Here is a 22377-nt window from a genome sequence, read left to right as displayed (position 1 = left end):
TCCACTCACAGAACTACTTACACACTCACACAACCACTCACACACACACTCACACACACTTACAGCCACTCACACACCCACACAGTAACTCACACCCACCCACAAACCCAGAGGCAGTGATACACTTTTAGAAATTGTAATAGCATATGTTTGTATTAAATGTGTTGTAGTTTTAGTATTGAATATGTGCTTTTCATTGGAACAGATCTGTGGATCTGCTACAGATAATCCCACAGTACAACTGCAGACCCCTTATTTGTCCGAGGATTCGGGATGAATCTGCAGGTTCATAAAATGAATAAAAAAAGAAAGACTTGGTGTATTGCATTTATAGAAAGACTGCATAAGTTACCTTACCTTAATTTTTATTTATTTTTTATTTTTAAAACATATGGAATGAATGAATGTGTGAATAAAATGTATTTATTAAACATGTGAAAATGTATTTTACCAAATTTAACTTACGGCTCAAATTGTAGTACAATTTATATAAAAAATTAAGGTCGCAGAGACATCATAGTTAGGAAAAAGAATTGAAAATAAACTTAGAAATTCACTGAAAAAAACAAAGGAACGTTATAGTCAGTTTCAGATTTTACACACACAAAACCATAGAAATTTAGCAGGTATAGTTACCTGAGCTAAATATCACTTGCGGCCCCTGCAGTGCAGATACCACGGCTAGCATCCCACTCTACAAGTGGCCCTGCTTCAGACTCCAGCACATTTCACTATCTTTGATGGGCAGATTAATATCTTAGCCACAGTCTGATATCAACAGCTGTGTTTAAGGTTGTGATGTTTATAAATAAATGCTGTTATTACATTAAAACATCTCCCCACATCATATCAATTAAAACTAGGTTGATCACTAAAGTTTGCTGTTCTAAAACATTGAGTTATGGTTCTAAAAATTTGGGAAGCACTGATTTGGCCATACTATTTTCTATCAGAATCAAATGCTATTCTCATAGAACATATTGATCATTTATTTGAGGATAATATTAATTTGATGAATGTGTTTTGACAACAGGAATGTGATTCGCCTGTTTCAAAAAGTGTGATGGTAACACAACTAATGAAAAACAATTTTTTTGATCCATAACTAGTTGTGAGTTTTATACCTATTTTCACTTTCTTGGTGAATATCACTAAAAGTATAGTTGTAGATCAACTGCACAATTATCTTGCAAGCTGTGCCGAACTATACAATAAAATCAGTGTGCAGCTTGGAAAATGTAGATCATTTGTCTGTTTAAGGGGACGATGCACTTTAGATTATTGGGGCCCAATTGACACACAAAAAAGTGCAGCCATGCATTCAGAGATTTTCTTTCTCTGTTGAAAGTACTTTCGGGCTTTACATTCACAATATTGCTAGTGGCATGTCCAGAAGGATGCAGAAGCACACTGCAGACATATAACTTGGAATGTAATGGGCATAATCCCTGGAATCCCATTTTCCCATGCTTAAATGTTTATTCTGTGCAGTTATGCACTGGAGAAATAGAGCCTGATGTGCGTATGAACTTTTGTTCTTTTCCATTTTTCGCCAGTAGGAAAACATTGGGAAAACCTCATCTCGTACATCTACTCCAAGTTTGCCACCACTGGAGCTATGTCTACCCTTTTCTGATGAAATCCTGTACACCTTCAGGATAGGAAAGGGTTCTATAACAGCTTTGATCACAATCGAAGAACTTCATTGTGTTGAAATGGCTGTTTGACAAGCAGTTAATGTCTGAGTAGATTGTCTTGTGTGGCAGTCATCTAAGAAAATATATGCCTGGTTATAGCAGGGTGCCCCCTAACTAAGGCAGAGATAAAACCTATTTGGAGGACCTTTCAGCACTGGATATTTGAGAGAACGATATGTGGGGTTCAGTTATTCCACAAATTCAAAACCACCACTACCTGGACTCAGAAGCATTTGTTTCAGCAAGGAATTCATTGTCAATTAATAGTTTAGCAGAATGGCTGGTCTCATTGATGTTCTCAGACACTCCCCCATAGCGTACATTGATGTTTGAGGGATCTTTCTGTAGATGAGGTAGCAGGAAACAGACTTCATTGGAGCAAGATACTTGTCCTTGGAAATTGTGTTTTTGATTGATCAATACTTTATTATATTAGAGATTACCCCTCTGAGAATTATGCTTGATGCTAATATTTTATGATACATTTGTTTTTTTGCTTTTCTTCAGTTACTTTTCCCATGTGGTGTGTAGAGATTTGAGGTGGAAACAACATCAGAGTTGTAGGAGTTATTTTGGGGATTTTGCTTGACTTGGGATGGATAGGCCTTCACTGCTTCATACAGCTCTATGAATTCATTTGAGTATTACATGGGCTGGTGCTTGACTGAGAGCATTGAACATTTTCCATATCTAGACCTGTGTATATTTCTCTCAACAAGGACCCTTTGCAGATCTAATCAGTGAGAAAAAGGAGTAAACATCAGACTTTTTTTTATCAAGGGTAAGTAACCTTTTTGGCTATATATTTTTGCAGGAGCGTTTGCCCCGTTCGAGACATACTAGTTTTCATAAACTGTTCCTGTTTTAGGGAATTCATGAATCCTTCAGGATCCCCCACTTCTTAGTGGGGTATGGCGCAAATCTTATAGGGGTATGGCTTCAGTATAGCACCTGGCATGTAGCCCATGTTGATATCCATCACCCCCTCCGGGATCCTGAAGGTGAAGGCCCGGAGCAGACTGGTGAAGAAGATGAAAATCTCAGTCCTGGCAAGCCGTTCCCCCAGACACATACGATGTCCTGTTAGAAGACAACAAATGAGTTAAAGAATGTATTATTCAGTGTAATATTGAAGAAGCAATCTACCTAAGATTATGGGATGAAGAACATCAATTAAGAACTAGGAGAAATTATTATGTAAAATTTCTGGAATCTAAAGATCTAAAATCAGGATAATTTTAAATGTCCAATCTGGGACCTAAATAATGCAAATTAACAGCTCAATGTAGGTTTTGGGAAAATAAGGATTTTGAATTCTGCAACATGTTGTGCCTTAATGTTCCTTTGGTTTCACATAGCTAAGAGTAAGTCAATATTGAAAGGCATTTCTGACTGTGACCATTGGTTCAAGATATACTGGTGTTGGAAAGTTGTTGAGTAGTCCCAGGTGTAAGCTATCAGCCCAGAGAAAGCCATATATTTCCAAGGAACCAAAATAGTTTGAGCTCAAATAGACTATTTTGAAATAAGGGCCCATGAAGATCCAGTACTCCAGGGTGGCAAAAGAAACATAAGTTTTACTTGACATTTTTAAGATATTGGTTGCCCACCAATTTAGAGCTGAGTGAAGCAACACATTCTATAATCACTGATGGTTAACCCTGCGCCTGTAATTCCATTTCTCTGTTAACCTTTCTGATCGATACTTCTAACTGCTGATTCCTCACTTTTACAATAGTCCACAGCTGCCAGACTGGATTGTACACTTTACAAAGGTTACCCTGGGTGGCTCTCTGTGGGCTTCATTCTGGCTTTGGAAAATAAGTCACCAGGGTGTAAATGTGCCAATCTATCTTGCTCTCGATCTCTCATGGAGGAGACAATTCTGAAGTTTATTCCTGTGTGCCCCAAGTCTCCCGGGCATTGGCGATACCGCAGCAGGCCGTTTTGGAGGCCATACTATATATCTTTCATACTCCTCAAGACCCCTCTGGCATGCCAGATCAGTGACATAACATTGAGTCTAAAAATATTGTGATACACAAATATTGTATCGATAAAATAATTGACACAAACATAATTTCCCCATATTAATAATGGTAAATAAAAAATATTGAAAAAAAATATTGTTTCGCACTAATATCGTACACAATAAGCCAAAAATAGCGTTTTTCCATATATTTGCAGTTTGAAACAGTAAATGTTAAATATTTTAACACATAGCATTAATATAAAGTACATTAAATAAATGTAACATTTACTATTAAAGATCAATATATACTTACAAAAAACATACACACATAAATGCATATGCATGTGTGTTTATACATACTTATATACAATATACCACTATTATTAAATCTTATATTTTACATTATATGTTTTGTATTTTTTTCCAATTTACTGCTATAGAAAGCATATTCATGTATTTTATTGCACTTTATGATCAATAGATTTGTTGATGTATTGCATGCAGTCTGATGTGCTCCAAGCAATCTTGATGCACAATCATATATTTTTGATCGAAATGTATTATGGATGAGGAATAGAATACATTCCCACAAAGACTAATGTGTCTTAAAAGCTCTTCCTGCAGATCTGCACCTTGTTTAGGGAGCTATTGTGGTTGCTTCTGTATTTCATGTTCTCATAAGGAATGCTGAGTTCTTTACTAGTTAGATATGTGTTTTGAGCCCTACATGAGACCAGGCACCTGAATTGGTGTTGCTGCCATAGATGCACTTATGCTTATGTAGGGAACAACGGTGTGATTGGAATTCAGCTTTATGTTTAACAATTATGTTTTGATTTGCTGATGCAAAAAATGGAATATGTTCTTTCGAGCTTACATATGAGGCTTATAAAATTACAGTGGCATCTGTTTTTATACCTTATGACATGGATCATGTTGTGGTACTTTACAACTGAATGTTGTTAATCAGTGATGTGTAGCATTTCAACATGGCAGGTGCCATGTAAAGAAACAGATAGCCTTTGAGCAGTGTAGTTGTTTATTTTAATGGTGGTGGAATAGGGATTTGTTTCCCTTTAAATGCCATGCTCTGCACACTGGAACTCGATGACCCTATAGAAGACTATGGCCGAAACATTTTTATTCTTGTTTGTAATGCATTTGGCACTTCGGATTACAAATAGAGAAATTTGATTCTTGCGTTGAGAGTTGTGCCGCTAGTTTCTTTCCCACTATGATATGCAAGGACGGGGGAAGCCATTACAAAGTTGAGCAGAGTGCTAATGCAAGGCCACGGAGAGTGATTGCGAGGTTGAACAGAGTTATTGGAGGCAATGTATTTTTATACATAAATGTATAAAACATGTAACAAAATCAAATACAAAACATTAAGGGCCTCATTGCAAGACTGGCAGTCACAAGACCGCCAGCCTTGTGGTGGTGACCAGACCACCGTGGCTGTGGTGGTCTTATTGCCACATTACGAGTTTGGTGGGCAAATCCACCTTAAGACCATCGCCCCAGCCAGGATCAAAGATCCCGATGGGCTGACGGTGGTCCTGGTTGAAATCAGCCAGGGCGGCACTAAACTCAGCACCGCCCGGCTGATTCCAACCTTGTTGTCTGCCAGGCTTTTCATGGTGGGTTCCCCCTCTGTGCTATGAGATGGAACTCAGCTCCCTTAAGGGAGCCGAGTGCTATCTCGTAGCACTGTTCCCGCTGGTCTGACCACCAGGAATGCTCTATTTTAAAGTTTCCACCAGTCAAAAAGGTCAGGCTGGCGGAAACTTTGTAATAGGGCAGGGGGGATGCCCACGCCATAGCGGTGGTGTCCTTCAGGCAAGTTTGGCGGTCCTGCACTGGGACCCCCTAAACTCGTAATATGCCCCCAAATAATTTACCAAAATAATAAAAATAAAAACACACATGTAAAAATATATATATATATATATAAAAATACTTTTACTAATTGTGTTTCTAATATATATATATCTATGTATATCATCAAAGTTCTGTTCAGGAAGCCCTCAGCCCTGACAGGGTGGCCCAAGCACACCCATAGTCATCTTTGCAATCCTTGTTTTGAATAACTCAGTACTTTTTTTCTGCATACACACCTGCAGGCGGATCATGCTTTTGTAATTAATCCATCCCACCAAAGCTCCATTCAGAAAGACCCTGACTGTGCGGCCCCAGCGTGTGGGAAACGGACACCCGCTACGAATCCAAAGCACTTTCCTTCCCACAGGAAAATGCTGTACGCCTGATTTCAAAGGGTGTAAACACAGGGGCAGGACAAGTGCCTGTGTTTAAACACTTTCAAAACAGGCATACAGTATTTTCCTGTCGGAAGGAGTGTGATTTTTAATGAAATCATAATATTACCTAAATTTAAACAAGATTAATTAATGTAATAAGGTCTGGTTTTAATAACATTATACTTTGTAGGGGTGAAATTTAGTATTCCCACTCCAGTCTGTGGAACAGTAGGGAAAGTGGTGGACTCTGAAGGGTAAAATTTAGTATTCCCACTCCAGTCTGTGCAACAGTAGGGTAAAGCGTTGGACTCCAGAAGAGTAAGATTTACTAATCCATTCCAGTCCATGCAACAGTAGGGAAAGCGTTGGACTCCAGAGGGATCAAATTTACTACTCTTACTCTAGTCTGTGCATCGTAGGGAAAGCATTACATTCTGGAGGGGTAAAACTTACTATTTCCTATCCAGTCTGGGCAGCAGTAAAGAAAGTAGTTCACTTAAAACACATAACATAGGCCCTCATTACAACCCTGGCGGTCGGTGATAAAGCGTTGGTAACACCGCCAACAGGCCGGCGGTAAAAAAATTGGAATCATGACCACGGCGTAAACAGCCAACACAAACAGCCACTTTAACACACCAATCACCACAGCGGTAGCAACAATCACTGCGGCGGTAACCGCCAACAGCCAGGCAGAAGACAATATACCGCCCACTGCATTACAACACACCTATCCGCCAGCATTTCCGGGGCGGTACCAATGCCATCAAAAGCACAGAGGAAACAGAACACTGAAGGGAAACGACTCACCTCTCGACACTCAAGGACGAACCACGACACCATGGAGCCCGAGCTGCACTTTTTCCCATTGCTGGTGTACCTTCTCACACACCAGGAACACGAATGCCGGTGAAGACGACCACGGTGAGTACTGCACCTAGCACACAAGGGAGAAGGGGGAGGAAAAAGAGACTGACACACACACGCAACACACAACACCCCCACTCCCTCCCCCAACACCATACACACAAACAGATGCAACAACATTACATATACACCCCATAACCATCAGGAATAATGCAAGGACAAAAGGAATGGAGTAAAATAAGCGTAATAGTACAGTTTTAGATAAATACGTACTCAAATCAATAAACAGTATGTACAATACATACAATATACACAAAAGGAGGGACAATGCCCACTCCAAAATGTCCGTGGCCCACTGGGCCAAAACACATAGGCCAAGGCCACACTTGACTCCTGCCTCAATACGGAGAGAACACTGCAGGGGAATTAGGTCGAAAACACACAGGCACCTCAGGGGGACAGAGAATGGGGGGTCACCTCAGCGGGAAGATGGTACAACTCCACTGGCCTGGAGGGGGCTCCATGCCCACTGCTTGGTCCTGGGGAGTGCAAAGCCACAGTCTCTCAAGTGGGTGGTTTGCCCACTGCTTGGTCCTGGGGCGTGCAAGGCCACAGTCTCTCAAGTGTGTGGTTTGCCCACTGCTTGGTCCTGGGGAATGCAAAGCCATAGTCCGTCTAGAGGATGTTGTCTTCCATTGGTTCTGGAGGGGGCCTTGTGCCCAGTGTGCTTCATCCTGGCAAGGAGGGGCTGAGTGGATGGCTTCTTCCACTGGTTCTGAAGGGGGCCTTGTGCCCAGTGTGCTTCATCCTGGCAAGGAGGGGCTGAGTGGATGGCTTCTTCCACTGGTTCTGGAGGGGGCCTTGTGCCCAGTGTGCTTCATCCTGGCAAGGAGGGGCTGGGTGGATGTTTTCTTCCTGTGGTTCTGGAGGGGCATTGTGCCCAGTGTGCTTCATCCTGGCAAGGAGGGGCTGAGTGGATGCCTTCGTCCACTGGTTCTGGAGGGAGCCTTGTGCCCAGTGTGCTCCATCCTGGCAAGGAGGGGCTGAGCAGATGGCTTCTTCCATTGCTTCTGGAGGGGGCCTTGTGCCCAGTGTGCTTCATCCTGGCAAGGAGGGGCTGAGTGGATGTCTTCTTCCATTGGTTCTGGAGGGGGCCTTGTGCCCAGTGTGCTTCATCCTGGTTGGGGCAAGGTCACAGTCTCTCATCTGTGTGTCACACCGACAAGTGTTGCAGGGGCCAGGGTGCACTGCAGCCCATGTAGTCACCACTACACACTGCTCTCAGGCGGTGACGACTGCTCAGTGGATGCCAGTTGCGCTGCAGGTGGCGGTGCTGGCAGTGGTGGTGGTAGCCTCCAGGCTTTCACCTGCAGCCTTCGACGGCTGCCCACTGGGGCTGCAGCTGCTGGCAGTGGTGCTGCTGGCAGCGGTGCAGGTGGCGGTGCTAGCAGTGGTGGTGGTAGCCTCCAGGCCTTCATCTGCAGCTCCGGACGGCTGCCCACTGGGGCTGCTGCTGCTGGCAGTGGTGCTGTTGACGCGGTGCATATGCTGAAGCTGGCTGCGGGGCAGGTGGCGGCGCTGTCAGTGGTGGTGGTAGCCTCCAGGCCTTCACCTGCAGAAGCGGACGGCTGAAGTGCAATGGCTGGTGTTGTGTTCCCCTTCCTCCCCCTGGCAGATAGTGGTGCCTCTTTGCTTCTGCCAGCTGGTGTCTTTTTTTTGCCCTTGCTGGCTGGTGGTGCCTCCTTCCCCTTGCTGGCTGGTGTCCCCTTCTTGCCCTTGCTAAGAGGCGGACCCTTCTTGGCCTTGGAAGGTGGTGCTGGCACACTGGCTGGGCTGACAGGTGCCTTCTTGGAGCCTCTCAGACCTGCAGTAGCTGCAGAAACCACAGTGGCCATAGACTGGGTGGCTGAGGTGCTGGGCTGAGTTCTCGCCACCCTGGCCCGAAGTGAAGGATGGGGGAGGGGTGGGGAATAGGTCAAGGGTGGTGAGGAAAAGCTTCTTAGGGACACTGGGGTGGGAAGAGGGTGAAGGTTTCAGAGTGGAGGAAGAGGGAGTGGTTGTAGGAGATGTCAGTCTGCTGAGTTTGGGTGCAGGTGCATGGGCTGGATGCTGTTGTGAGGTGGATGGCTGTTGGGTATCTGTGTGCTTGCGTTTGTGTACTTTGGGAGGAGGGGTCACAGACACAGCGGGAGAGGACACAGGGGATGTGTGCATGGATGTGGGGGTGGTGACTGCCAGTGAGGGGCGTGTAGTGATAGGTGTGCTGGAGGTAGTGGATGAGGATGTAGTGCACGCAGGTGTGAGTGGAGATGCTACTGGGAGGGAGGTGGACGAAGAGGAGGAGGGGGACACAGTGGAGGCAGTGGATGTTGGTGTGTCTGCATCTGGATGGTGCTTGTGTGAGTGCCTGTGAGATGAAGTGTGGTGCTTGTGTTTGCCTGAGCCACTTTTGTGTGTTGATTTGGGTGATTGCTGGTCTGAAGGTGTGTTTGGGATAGGCTGGGGTTGAGAGGATTGGGACTGGGTAGAGGAAGTTGGAGGGGGGAGGCTGGAGACAGCGACAATGGCTGCCATCAGTGCGTTGGCCAGAGCCTGTAATGCTCTCCGTAGGGCTGCCACACCAGAGTGAATGCCCTCCAGGTATGCATTTGTTTGTTACAAATGCCCTGCTACACCCTGGAAGGCATTCAGTATGGTTGACTGCCCAACAGTGAGGGATCTCAGAAGATCAATAGCATCCTCACTGAGGGCAGCAAGGCTGACTGGAGCAGGGCTTGAGGTGCCTGGGGCGAAGGAGGTGCCTACCCTCCTGGGTGAGCGGGCATGGGAAACATGCTGAGGGGCTGCTCGGAGGGCGGTGCTGGTACGGGGTGGCGGTTATACCTGTAGTTGGGGTAGCCACAGAGGTGTCCGCCAATGCCAGGTAGCTGCCATCGGAGGAGGTGTCGCTGTCGGTACTGTCCCCTCCTGTCTCCGTCGTGGTGCTTCCCTCGCCCTCCGTCCCACTGGTGCCCTCACCATCAGTGGATTCGGCCTCCAGGCCCATGTGGGATGCAGCTCCCTCTGTCGCTGTTGCCTCTGCTCCTCCGCCAGATGATGCTAATGCACACAAGGACAGGGTGACAAAACAAAAAGGGGGAGGAGAGACAGAGGATACACTTGGTCAATGCCAGCAAAAAACACTACCGCTGGCGTACACAACTCATAGGGAACAGCCCTATCCACTAGGCCATGCACTACCAGTTGCAATGCTAGTCACCAGCCCTGGGGACACAATGCCTAACTCCATTAGCGGCACACCTGAAACGCACAGGACCCTGCCCAGTAGTAGATGCCCCTAACATTATTGGGGTTGGAGTGCATCTGAACTTGCCCATCATTGAACATACCCTGCCATGTTCGCCCTGGCCTAGGGGCATCCACAGCCCACATCCTCCACCGCGGTAATACCTTAACGCGCGCAAAGGCATGATTCAGAATCTGTACTCACCCCCTTGTGGCTGCTGTGATGCCTTCAAGCGCCCATCCAACTCCAGATAGGCCACCGCCAGGATGCAGAACATCAGGAGGGTCAGGGTATGACAGGCACCCCTTCCTCGTTGGGAGGCCAGCCCCATCTGCGCCTCCGCCGTCTTCCTTGCCCAGCGACGCAGGTACTCCCACCTTTTGCAGCAGTTGGTGCTCCATCTGTCAAAGACCCCCAGGGTCCACACCTACTTGGCGTTGGCACACCAAATACCCTTTTTCTGATGGGCGCTGACCTGCTGGAAAAAAACTGCAGAAAAGGAATTAGTCATACCGTCTGGACTGTTATACTCATGGCCCAACATATCCCCCCCATCCCCTTACGCACATACATTGCCCATTATTCATGCAGCCCTCTGCCCAGGATCCCTCAGACCTCCCCTACACAAGGCTTACATACACAGCAATCCATACATTCATGGCCATGCATCATGCTCACAGTGTAGTCACCTGTTTGTCTGGAGGACCATAGAGTAAAGTGTACTGGGGTAGGATCCCATCCACTAGTCTCTCCAACTCCTCCGAAGTGAAGGCAGGGGCCCTTTCCCCAGACACCCGAGCCATTGTCGCTTCTAGACACAGGTCACAGCAGCACTTGCAGTGTAGGTCCTCTCCTGTTGAAGGTCAGGTAGCAAGTGAGTGCACAGATAGAAAATGGGGGTCACGTCCACGGCGGTGCGTACCGTCACCGCCGGCGTACATCGCTATTGGCTCCTGGAGCCCATGGGGCCCATTGATAACCAATGCACAACGGCAGAGGAATTACCTCATTTCCACTTGTCCCTCCTCACAGGTCAGGCAGCCGCCATTTCAGGGGGAACCAGGCCATGGAACCTAACTGCGTCACAGCAAACATTGGCACATCAACTGACTTACGAGTTCACATACTGTTTCTATAAAGCAAAAATTGCATATTAATGTTGAAATATGTGTGAATATGACCTTATGCTCACCGTTTTTCACCCTAGAGTTCAACCGCTGAGGATGAATAGGAGATGGACACATCCCCCGTGTACAGACCCCTGGTGGACCTGGCGACAATGGAGGACAGGCATATTAACCTGACCTACAGACTTGATAGGGCGACAATCCAAGAACTGTGTGCCCAATTGGAGCCAGACCTGATCTCAGCTATCCGCCACCCCACAGGTATCCCCTCTCTAGTGCAGGTCCTGTCAGTGCTCCATTTCCTGCAAGTGGTTCCTTCCAAGCGACAGTGGCCATGGCATCGGGGATGTCACAGCCTATGTTCTCAAACGTGCTGACCAGAGTGTTGTATGCCCTGCTGAAACACATGCCCAGATACATCGTATTCTCCCAGGTGGAGGATTTGGCCACAGTGAATGCTGACTTCTATGCACTGGGACATATCCCCAACATCATTGGGGCCATTGATGGTACACATATTGCATTTGTCCCCCCACCCCGGAGAAATAAGTTTTCAGAAATAGAAAAAGCTTTCACTCTCTGAATGTGCAGATGGTGTGGTTGGCGGACCAGTACATCTCCCATGTCAATGCCAAGTATCCTGGCTCTGTGCATGATGCCTTTATCTTGAGGAATAGCAGCATCCCATATGTGATGTCTCAGCTCCAGAGGCACCAGGTGTGGCTAATAGGTGAGCCCATGGTCCCCACCCAGTTGATGTAGGTATATGGGTGTAGGTTTGGCCCTAAGGGTGAGTGTGTGGCTAACAGGTATCCCTCGATATTTGCAGGTGACTCTGGTTCCCCCAACCTCTCATGGCTACTGTCCCCAGTGAGGAATGACAAGACAAGGGCAGAGGAACGTTACAATGAGGTACATGGGCGAACAAGGAGGATAATTGAGAGAACCTTTGGGCTCAAGAAGGCCAGATTCCGGTGCCTCCGTCTGACAGTTGGATCACTGTACTACTCACCCAAGAAGGTGTGCCATATCATCGTTGCATGTTGCACAACTTGGCCTCGAGATACCAGGTGCCTTTTCTGCTGGAGGATGATCCTGGAGATGGTCGTGTGGCAATGGTGGAGCCTGTGGACAGTGCTGAAGAGGCGGCAGAGAAAGAAGATGTGGACAACAGAACTACACTAATTCAGCAGTACTTCCAGTGACACACAGGTAAGATACTGTAACTTCACCTTCCATTGCAGTTTTGTGTTGGACATTGAACATGGAAGCCTGAATTCCCTATTTCTATGGACACTTACTGTACCCTTTGGCATCTCTATTTTCAGATCTCTGTGCCCTTCTCTGGCTCCTGGTGTGTTTACTGCTGCCCACTACAGGTCATACCTATGTAAATATTACAGTACATTTGAATTGCAATGCTTACAGTTTGTGAAACTAATACATTTGTCAAACAATTGAAAGACTCCACATTTGATTTTGTGCCAAGGGTGTTTTCTTAGGTGCTAATAAGTGGGGGGGGGGGGGTATTGAAATGAGCTGGGTTGCTGATGAGAAAAGTCCAGGGTAGAGTCCAATCGGTTTGTATCACAGGTGCATTGTCCAAGGGGGCATAGGAAGGGAAGCAATGGCAGTTCAAGGTGGACAGGGTGACAGAGTGGGATACAAGGGTGACAATCAGGAGAGTCTTATTTCCTGGCGGGGGTCTTGGCAATGTTCTCTGGCTTCTGCCTGGATCGCAGGGACCATTTGCAGGGTGGTTCTCCTTCTGCAGGGGGTGGGGTGCTGGTGGCCTTTTGTTCCTGTGGCGAAGCCTTCTGTCCACTAGCGTCGGCGGAGGTGGAGTGCTGTTCTTTAGTTTGGCTAGTGTCAGGGGCCTGTTGGTGTGCCACTGCCTCCATCATGGTGTTGGCCATGTCTGCCAGCACCCTTGCAATGGTGACCAGGGTGGTGTGGATATCCCTCAGGTCCTTCCTGATCCCCAGGTACTGTCTCTCCTGCAGCCGCTGGGTCTCCTGCAACTTGGCCAGTATCTGGCCCATGGTCTCCTGGGAATGGTGGTATGATCCCAGGATGGTGGCGAGTGCCTCGTGGAGAGTAGGTTCCCTGGGCCTGTCCTCCCCCATCACACAGCAGTCCTCCCAGCTTCTCTGTTGTTCTGTGCCTCTGTCCCCTGAACCGTGTGCCCACTGCCACTGACCACAGGTCCCTGATCATCCTGTGTTTGTGGAGTTGGCTGGGGTCCTTGTTGTGGTGGACACACTGCTGATTGACGTGTCTTCGGGACAGAAGGATGGGCCCACTGGGTGGGTGCTTTGGTGGTGTTTCATGAGTGGGGAGGCGCTGTGGTGGGTTAGGACTGTGCCTGGGTCACCGACTGTCCAGAGGTCCCTGATGGTCCAGGTTGGTCACCGTGATCCAGGCGTGCAGAGCTGCAGTCATCACTGTGGACCTCTTCTGGGGGGGGGGACTGGATGTGGCTGGCACCTCCTCTCCGGTGACGTTGAGTGGGGGTCCTGTGGGGATGTAAATGCAGTGTTATTGTTTCTGCGTGTGCCATCTTGTGCATGGATATGTTTTCCTCTATGGCTGTTATTAGCAAGGCAGCTTTGGCTTTTGTGAGTTGTGATTTGTTTGTCACTAGTGTACATACTGTGGTGATGGGTGTCCATGCAGGTCTGTGAGTGGTGTCCATGCATTGTTGTTACATGCAGGGCTTGGTATTGGGATGGGTGGGTTGTGATGGTGGGGTATGTGTGAGGTGGTGGGGTGATGGGGGTGTGAGTAGGGGTTGTTGTTTGTGATGGCATGCAGGTAGAGTAGGGGATAAAGTAGTGAAGATTTGACTTACCAGAGTCCAGTCCTCCTGCTACTCCTACCAGGCCCTCAGTATGCATGATTGCCAAAACTTGCTCCTCCCATGTTGTTAGTTGTATGCAAATTCGACTTTAGAATTATTGGAAATTATTTTTACATATGTCACCCCTATGGTGAGCCCTATGTGCCCCTAGGGTTGGGTGCCATGTAACTATAATCAGGGACCTTATAAAATAGTTGTATAATCCCTGGTGAGGTAAAATAGACACATTTGTTTTCCCCTCACTGTAGTAAATGGCCTCCATAGGCTAAAATGGGGAGGCTTTATTTTAATTAATAAAGTCCCCTTAAGTGTCAGATACCTTGAGTTTGGTATCAAATTAATTGTTATAATAAATCCCACAACTTTCAATTGGTGGATTTAATATATCTAGCTCAGGTAAAGCGTTTTAAAACTCTACCTCAAAGTTGCTAACTTCAGCTCTGTAGTGCCCTTCACTGATTGGCCAGCCTCTAGCAGCCTGGCCATGTTGCCTTGGAGAGATATGAAGTGTCCTGGGCTGAACACACAGGATGTGCCTGGGGGAGGAGATCTGCCTCAGCAGATGGGGAAGCAGGAAAAGGGATGGTGGCCAAACTGGTCTTCAAAGGCATGGAAGGGCATTTGGAGCAGCCCAGCACCTCCCTCATATCCTGCAACCCCTGACAATTAGGTGCCCTCTTGATTATATTAGGAGAGGGCATGAGAGGGGTGTGTTTAGGATTTTTAGCCACACCAGTGGGTGGGCTCAGCCAGTTCTTACCTCCAAAAATCACTTTCAGCCATGTTGGACTTTTGAGGAATATTGCTCCCTGGGATTGATTCTTGCCACACTTCCCAGGAAGTGGTCAGCAAAGGGGGAAGGAGCCTGCCTCTGATTGGATACCCAGGACCCACTGTTTTTCAACGAGGAGCAAGGATAAATTTGGCAGAGCTGCACCCACACCTCAGATCCCTACAAGGAACAAGACAAAGAAGAAGAAGGACAGGCCTGCTGAACCCCTGACCTGCACGTGGACACTGCACTCTGAAGAACTGCACCAGCTGCAAGCTCGGGCTTCACCACTAAAAGGACTTTGCCTGTCTTCTACTGCTTCAAGACGGGACTCCCTGTTTGCACCAGGTACAAAGGAGCTGCCCAGAGTCCCCTGCATCAAGTCTGGCAAACAGAGCCCAGCTGACCAGCGTCCAGTGGCTATTTGAGGATTCTGACCAAGTGCATTCAGGGTATTGTAGTCACAACTCCCAAGAAGCAACTCCGAGCTTCAGGCACCTTGGATCAAGTTGTTGACACTTCAAGGACCCAAAAGGGACCTCTGGAAGAAGATCCAGAAGTTTGAAGATGTTCGAAGCAACTCCAAAAGTTGAAGAGGTGTGTTGTGGGAGTTGTAGTCCCAGACCTCAAGAAGCAAACCAGAGCCTCTGAACCCTTGGCTGGTGCTGTGGAGCACTTTCCTGATTCAAAGAAACACTTCTGAAAGTAAGTGTGACAGTGTTACCTTGTAGATGGCCTGAACTCTGGACTTTGTCCCTTTCCAGTGTGACCTTTTTTAACCCTTTGAGCGCAAGTTGCTTCTATGCGCTTGAAAACTTTAATTCTTTAAAAAATCATATCTCCAGTTCTCCTTATCTCATTTTAATTATTTTGGTGTCATTGTAAAGATAAAACTATAATTTATTTTGATAAATTGGTGTTGGACATTTATTGTGTTGTGTGTTTTAAATGCTTTACACACTTGTCTCCTAAATTAAGCCTTGTCGCTCATTGCCAAGCTACCAAGGGTTGAGCTGGGTTTCATTTACTGAGACCTAACTAGACCTAAGTGGAGGTTAGTGGCATGTTGCTAACTGTAGGTACTTACCTGCCCTTTCCAACAATTATTAATTAATAATCAGGTATTACTTAATTAACTACCCATCCTTTACCCCTATAAACCAAACAACCCCTTACTTCTATATAAAATAAAAAAATGATTATTAAACAATTTACATCATTTTAATTCAATTCAATATTTTACAAAAAATGAATAATTGGTAAGTAATTATTACTTAACGTCCCACCCTAAACCCCTTCAAACTTAACAGGCCACAGCTAAAATATGACTTAAAAAATATATCTGATAGAGATTTCTAGCTGCAGATTCCTCACCTTTCAATTTCCCAGGTATCACACTGGATCTGAAAGATTTTTGCCTGATCAGTACCGTTCCATGCCGATGGGTGGCTTTGTTTGGTTCAGTTTGGTGTCGTCACCGTCGTTAGCGCTGGAAGTGACATCGTGGTCACCCAGGTGCGCGGACGTCAGTTATTTTCTTTCTGCACCAATTAGCACAGATCTCAGAAAGAGCTACCCCTCTGTCTCTTTCTGACAGTTTTTTTTTTTTTTACTTTTTGTCGATTGTTTTTCAAAGTGTGTCAAGGATGTCTTTTAGGAAGGCTGATTTTAAGCTGTGTGGCGCCTGTCATTGTGCCATTGTAGTAACAGACCTCCATTTGTACTGTTTGTGGTGCCCTGAGCGTGACCACAACTCCAAGTGGTTCATTGGACACCACGAAGGACACAATCCAGATCGAGTATGAGGCTGCTGGACCACTCCATGAGACCCAAGTCCTCTTCGTACCACTGCTGGTCATCAGCCCACTCAGGGAAGAGGGTCAAAAAGCACAAGAAGTTGAAGCATGCTTCGACTTCTCCTCATCCCTCGGCTGATGTGATGCCTATGGAACATCGGCGTTCTAGGCAAGTTCTGCGGAGACGTTTCCAGGTCTGACTTTGAGCCGCCTACCATTTCCAGGAGCCAAAGAGACCCCCATCTCAGGTAAGGGAGTTTGTTGATGCCAGGCACCTCTTCTTTGAGTGGGCCATCCCCACCGGCACCCCTTTGGGTCCTGTGGGGTCAGAGGGCCCCATCAGGTTCCGGGCTGTCAGCTTCAGCCTTGGCTCTGGTGGACCCTCTTGGATCTGATCACAGATCCAGACTTGCACTGGTCATGCCCACACAACCTTCTCCACTGGTACCAATGCCCACCAGAGGCACTAGCCCCATTCTCATCCCTGACGACTTGGAATCAGAGCGTTGTCGCTCCATGCCAGCAGGGCCCATTGGTCCTAGGTCATTCCATGATCATTTTTCAGAGCAACCAGGCGTAGGGGAAGATTGAGAGGGGTCCCTATATCCTTTAGAATACCAGTTAGGCACATCTTTGGACTGGCATGAGGAACTTGGAAATGGCAGTTGTATGGACACATTTTCAGATACTGGTTTGCTTTCTCCCCCTATTGTGGCTACGGATTAGGGAGCATGATATGCGATGGTGGTGAAGAGGGAAGCAGAGGGCCTCGACCCTGAACTTCCCTCAGTGGCGGTCAAGACTAACCTATTGACAGAAGTGCTTCACCTGGAGCTTCTTCTTCAGAACCACTCCTCTTCTTTAATGAAGCACTGACTGATGTCCTGCTGAGAACCTGGTCCAAGCCCAGCACAGGGGCTCCTGGGATCCGGCCAGTTGCTCGCCGCCATTGCCCCACCCCAGGTGACCCAAATTTCCTCAGCCAACACCCCACCCATGAGAGATTGGTGGTCCAGGCCTCAACTTCTGCTGATGCGTTCCCTCTTGCCCCCCAGACATGGAATCCAAAAGGCAGGATACCTTGGGAAAGAAGATGTTTTCTTCGCCAGCCTAGCACTGCTTTCGGGAAAACTACATGCCTTTTGGGCCATTAATCCCACACGTTTAGGATACAGATAAGCAAGTGCTGCCATAGGTTCCGAAGGAGGCACGAGTTATCCTCTCCCAAGAAGTGGAATACAGGAGTGATGCAGCAAAGTTCACCATCAGATTAGACATGACTGGCTCAGTAGGCTGTGCGGTTTCAACAGTGGCTCTAACACACCAAGCCTAGTTGAGAACATCTGGCTTTTCAGGGATATCCAGGCCAACCTCACGGACACGCCCTTCAACAGGACTCGTCTATTTAGAGAAAAGGCAAACTCGGTACTTGAGCGCTTCAAAAACTCACAGGCTATGGCCAAGTCCTCGGGCCTCTCAGTGACTTCTCGTCCCTAGTCTGCTTCCCCCCCATTTCATGGCTACAGAAGGGGCATGCCACCACACCAGCCCTATGCCAGCTACCGTCCTGTGCAAGCTCCTCAAGCTCTGCGAGGACCTGGGTGTGGTGCATTCCGACTTCATGGGTTAGGTAGCTAGAAGCTGTCTGCCACAAACCCTTGGCAGCTGCAGCTTCCAAGCTCACCAGTTTGGTTTTGCAAGACCATTTAGAAGGAGAATCCAGCATCATCTCCTCCACTGGTAGTCCATTACATCTGACAAATGGGTCATGCAGATCATTCAAAGGGGCTACTCCCTCCCCTTCGAGTCTCCCCCTCGCTCTCCCCTATACTGCCATCTCATGAGAAGCTGATGGAGGATCATCTATGTTTGCTATGAGAGGAAGTTATAGTTCTCTTGGTCGAGGGAGCGATAGAGAGGGTTCCGATATCAGAAGTAGGCAGTGGTTGTTATACTTTTTGATTCCCCCCCCCCAAAAAAGGATACATATTTCCACATCCCCATCTTGCCTGCCCACAGGTGTTACCTGTGGCAAAAGGTAGGCTATGAGCACTTTCAGTTCATGGAGCTCCCCTATGGCCTTAACAGACCTCTCGGGTGTTCACCAAGGTAATGGCATCAGTCGTTGCTCATCTGCGGAGATTAGGGTTATCAGCCTATCCTTATCTGGCTGTTGAAAGCGGGCTTCACCCTGGCTGTTATCTCCCACCTTCAGACTATGATGGACCTACTGCATTTGCTGGAATTCACTGTAAATGTGGTTAAGTCACACCTGAATCCTTCTCAAATGGGCCAAATCCACTGTTTGTATCAGACTCTGGGTCTGATACAGACGATTTTGCCTGAATAACGATTGCCTGAACAAGATATATATATCTCAATTCTAGACAACTAATAAACTTTTAAAATATATATATATATATATGTTCATATATATATATATATATATATATATATATATATATATATATATATATTTATGTAAATTCTAAACAACTAATAAAGCATAAAAAAAAGAAAAACTTACCTTAAAATTCGTTGTTCAGGCAAGTGTTATTCAGGCAAAATAGTTGTTTAGACAGTAGTTGTTCAGTACTTTGTTGTAGAGACTTTTTAGTTGTTTAGCAGTAGTGGTTTAGGCAAGTAGTTGTTTAAGAACTAGTTGTTCCATCACATATTACTAAGTTAAACTTGACAGCTTTGTGCCAAGCTGCCAGAGGGTTAAGCACAATTTAATTTAGTGAGTTTGGTGAGTTACCCTGAAAGCGATTATGGCTGTTGCTTGAGCAAGGTTAACATCCCACTCAACCAACAACCCAATTTCTCTGCAAGTCCAAACAGTAGGGGCAACAAAGAAAACCCCTGTCTTGTACCCTCTCTAAATCCCATCCTGCAGATACCATGGCGTTGGTGTGTGCTGCAGCGAGTGGTTTAGAATGTATTAGGTATGATATTTTATTGTAGAATAGCCCATTGTTCATCTGTTTGTTAGTTGTGAATAGATACTGCCATGCACCAGTATCAAACGCTTCCTCTGTGTCCAACAACACTATTGCTATTTTTTACTCACTGCTTTCTGTCTCTCCCATAATACTAGCCAAGCGTCTGATGTTCAGTGCTGTTCTCCTGCCTGGTATTAAGACAGTCTAGTCCATGTGGACAGGGCTCTGGATCACTCTATTTAACCACAATGCTCAGACTTTACCCTGTGTCTTTGGCCTTTAAGACAAACAGTCGTATGAATCCTTGCCAAGTTTCAAAGATACTTACAAATATGGCCTCCCCCATTTATTTAGGCAGCTCTCAGTTTTCTAGATTTGGATATGAATATTTGCTTCTACATATTATACAAACCAAACAACATAAACTTTTTTTTAAATGTACTTTTGTTGGTCATCTAGTTACTTACTTTTAAAGTATTGCTCAACCACCTGTGTCTGTAAAATGGATTATTTGTCCTAAACTTTCAACCTTTGCCAATAAGCCACTTCTAAGAATATGCCTCAAAGACATGGGGTCATCCTAACGAAAAACATACATAGGAGAAACAGAAAAGGCTTGCAAGCAGAACACTGGGCAATTACACAGTAGCTAATTGGAAGCTACATGGTGTTTGGCCAATGTGTTTGCAAGCCCATATCCTGAGTAGATTGCTGTGCGAGGGCATGAGGCTTGTGTGGACAGCATGCATGTATATGTACATGTGCTGAGACCGAATGGTATCAGTGCAAATACAAATATGTACATGAAAGAACAGAGCTCTTTAAAGCTCTGTTCTTTCATAGAGAAGGCAGTGAGGCCCGCCTTCAGCTGATCAAGACTCCTCCCTAGGAGCCCACTGAGCAAAAAAAACTTCCAGCATCCATTGCACAAACTAACCACTCGTACTTTGGAGCTGTGTCTAAAGTAGAGGCTTCAGAACACAATTTTAGATTCCTGCTTTTCTTGATGAAGGCATTGAGGACTTTAGATATGGTCGGGTGGCTTTCCTTTTCCACTGACGACCTGTACACAAACATTGTTCCTAGACTATTCCTGTAGTTTAATCCTATGTATAGCTTTAAAACATTGTGGGGCATATTTACTAACATTTTGAGTTGTGGGTGTGCTTTAGTGGAAGATCTGCAACACAAAAAATGTATTTGTGATTTACAGGTATTTGCTTCGAGTTTTTACCAGAAGTAACGCAAGGCAGCACTGCCTCCCATTATGCAGTACTCATAGAAAGAGGAAAATGCCTTTAAGGATTGTTTTTGTGAAGGAGGGTATTGCTAATTAAACGGAAAATATATAAACACTGACAAATTCTTGGAAGGATCTGGCTTTCCCTTTTACATTTATATTGCCAAGTTACCATGTCTTAAATATCTTGCTCTCTCTCACTCAGACTTTCTTTCTCTTTCTGTGTCTCTGATGTCTCACTTACCATAGCACGTTTGTGATTTTTAAATGCCCCCCTCCCTGTTCATTCTCGGTTAGTAAAGTTCCCACATGGTTACAGAGAGCAGTCATATTTCACTTTACTCACTTCTGATTTTCAAATGCATTTTGTGATAAGATCGGCAGGTTTATCCTATAGATTTTTTACCCACAATACAGGATTTGTGTATAGCTCCTATCCCCTCTCACCAAATAATAATACCTCAGTAAAATGTTCAGGCTTTGGAGCCAATCAGATCTCCAGAATGTGTAAATCCCTCAATGAATCCTCTCTGGATCTGCACATTTTGAAGTAGCCAACAAGAAAGGTTTTAGATCCAATCACATTTGTTCAGTTTTCTACCCACTATTACTCCTTGAATATGATCTGTGCATAAATTGCAGATTGATAGTCAAGATATATGTAACATTAACAATTGAATGCCCACAGGCACCTTCTAGTAACACAAACATTTGAAGAACTACTAAACGGTGTTACACCATACTACAAAAATATTCTGTCAAGTTTTGTGTAATTCAGTGAAGTAGAGCAAACAATCCTAAATGATTTATAATGGAAAAATCTATTTTTACTTCACCCCATTTAACCAATTGGCACAAAATAAGTGATCAGAAACTGATCTAGTCATACCAAGAAGTTCAAAATTTTGTGTAAATCTGCCAATCTGTGCCAAAGTTGTTACCAAACCAACAAAACATTATTTATTTATTTTTAAAACACCTTAACAATACCTACATAGCCACTATTGCTTACTCTGTAAATAGTTATAGATTACAGATTTATTTTGTGTATTTTGAACATAGCTTTTTTGTTTTTTAACTGGGTGTACCTGCAGAAAAGGGTAAGAAGGCTTCATTGGTCACAAAGTGTCCCTCCTTATCCAGGAAATTGGCTGGATTGAACTGATGGGGTGTCTTCCAGCATTCAGGATCAAACATGGCAGAAGGTAGATTAGGTATAACAATGGTACCCTGCAAGAAACATCACACCAGGTATCATAATCCTGATCATTCATATATTTTCCACTGTTATTTCCATGCAAGATGGTTAGCAGATAGATTTGTTTTTCATGTACCCACTTGAAACTACTGTGATCTATTTTTTTCTCATGACCATCATAGTCACATCCTGACTGGTCACAACTGGATTCTCAATCTATCAATCAGGTTCCCAATAATTTGGTCCACCTACCTGACCGAAGATGGTTGCAGGGTAGTAGTCCACTGCCTTCTACAGAAGGATTTGGTAATAATGAGTAACACTGTCAAGCAATAACTTCCTTTACTAAAACATTATAGCCT

General features: G+C 45.7%; 1 protein-coding gene across 1 annotated transcript in view; it reads right to left on the bottom strand.

Annotated features, from left to right (window-relative positions):
• Positions 1–397: 397 nt before the first annotated feature.
• The window catches only part of LOC138265293 (cytochrome P450 2J5-like), a 272214-nt gene continuing 250234 nt past the window's right edge, over positions 398–22377 (bottom strand). The window contains exons 8-9 of the mRNA XM_069212899.1: positions 21906–22047; positions 398–2777 (exon numbers count right to left, since the gene is read on the bottom strand). Coding sequence (XP_069069000.1) covers positions 2599–2777; positions 21906–22047 — 321 coding nt within the window. The 3' untranslated portion in view covers positions 398–2598. The remainder of the gene's footprint in view (positions 2778–21905; positions 22048–22377) is intronic.

Source organism: Pleurodeles waltl, chromosome 11 (genome assembly GCF_031143425.1).
Source record: "Pleurodeles waltl isolate 20211129_DDA chromosome 11, aPleWal1.hap1.20221129, whole genome shotgun sequence".
In the NCBI taxonomy this organism is placed as follows: domain Eukaryota; kingdom Metazoa; phylum Chordata; class Amphibia; order Caudata; family Salamandridae; genus Pleurodeles; species Pleurodeles waltl.
The sequence above is the reverse complement of the archived record's forward strand: the minus strand, read 5'-3'. Positions and strand labels throughout refer to the sequence as shown.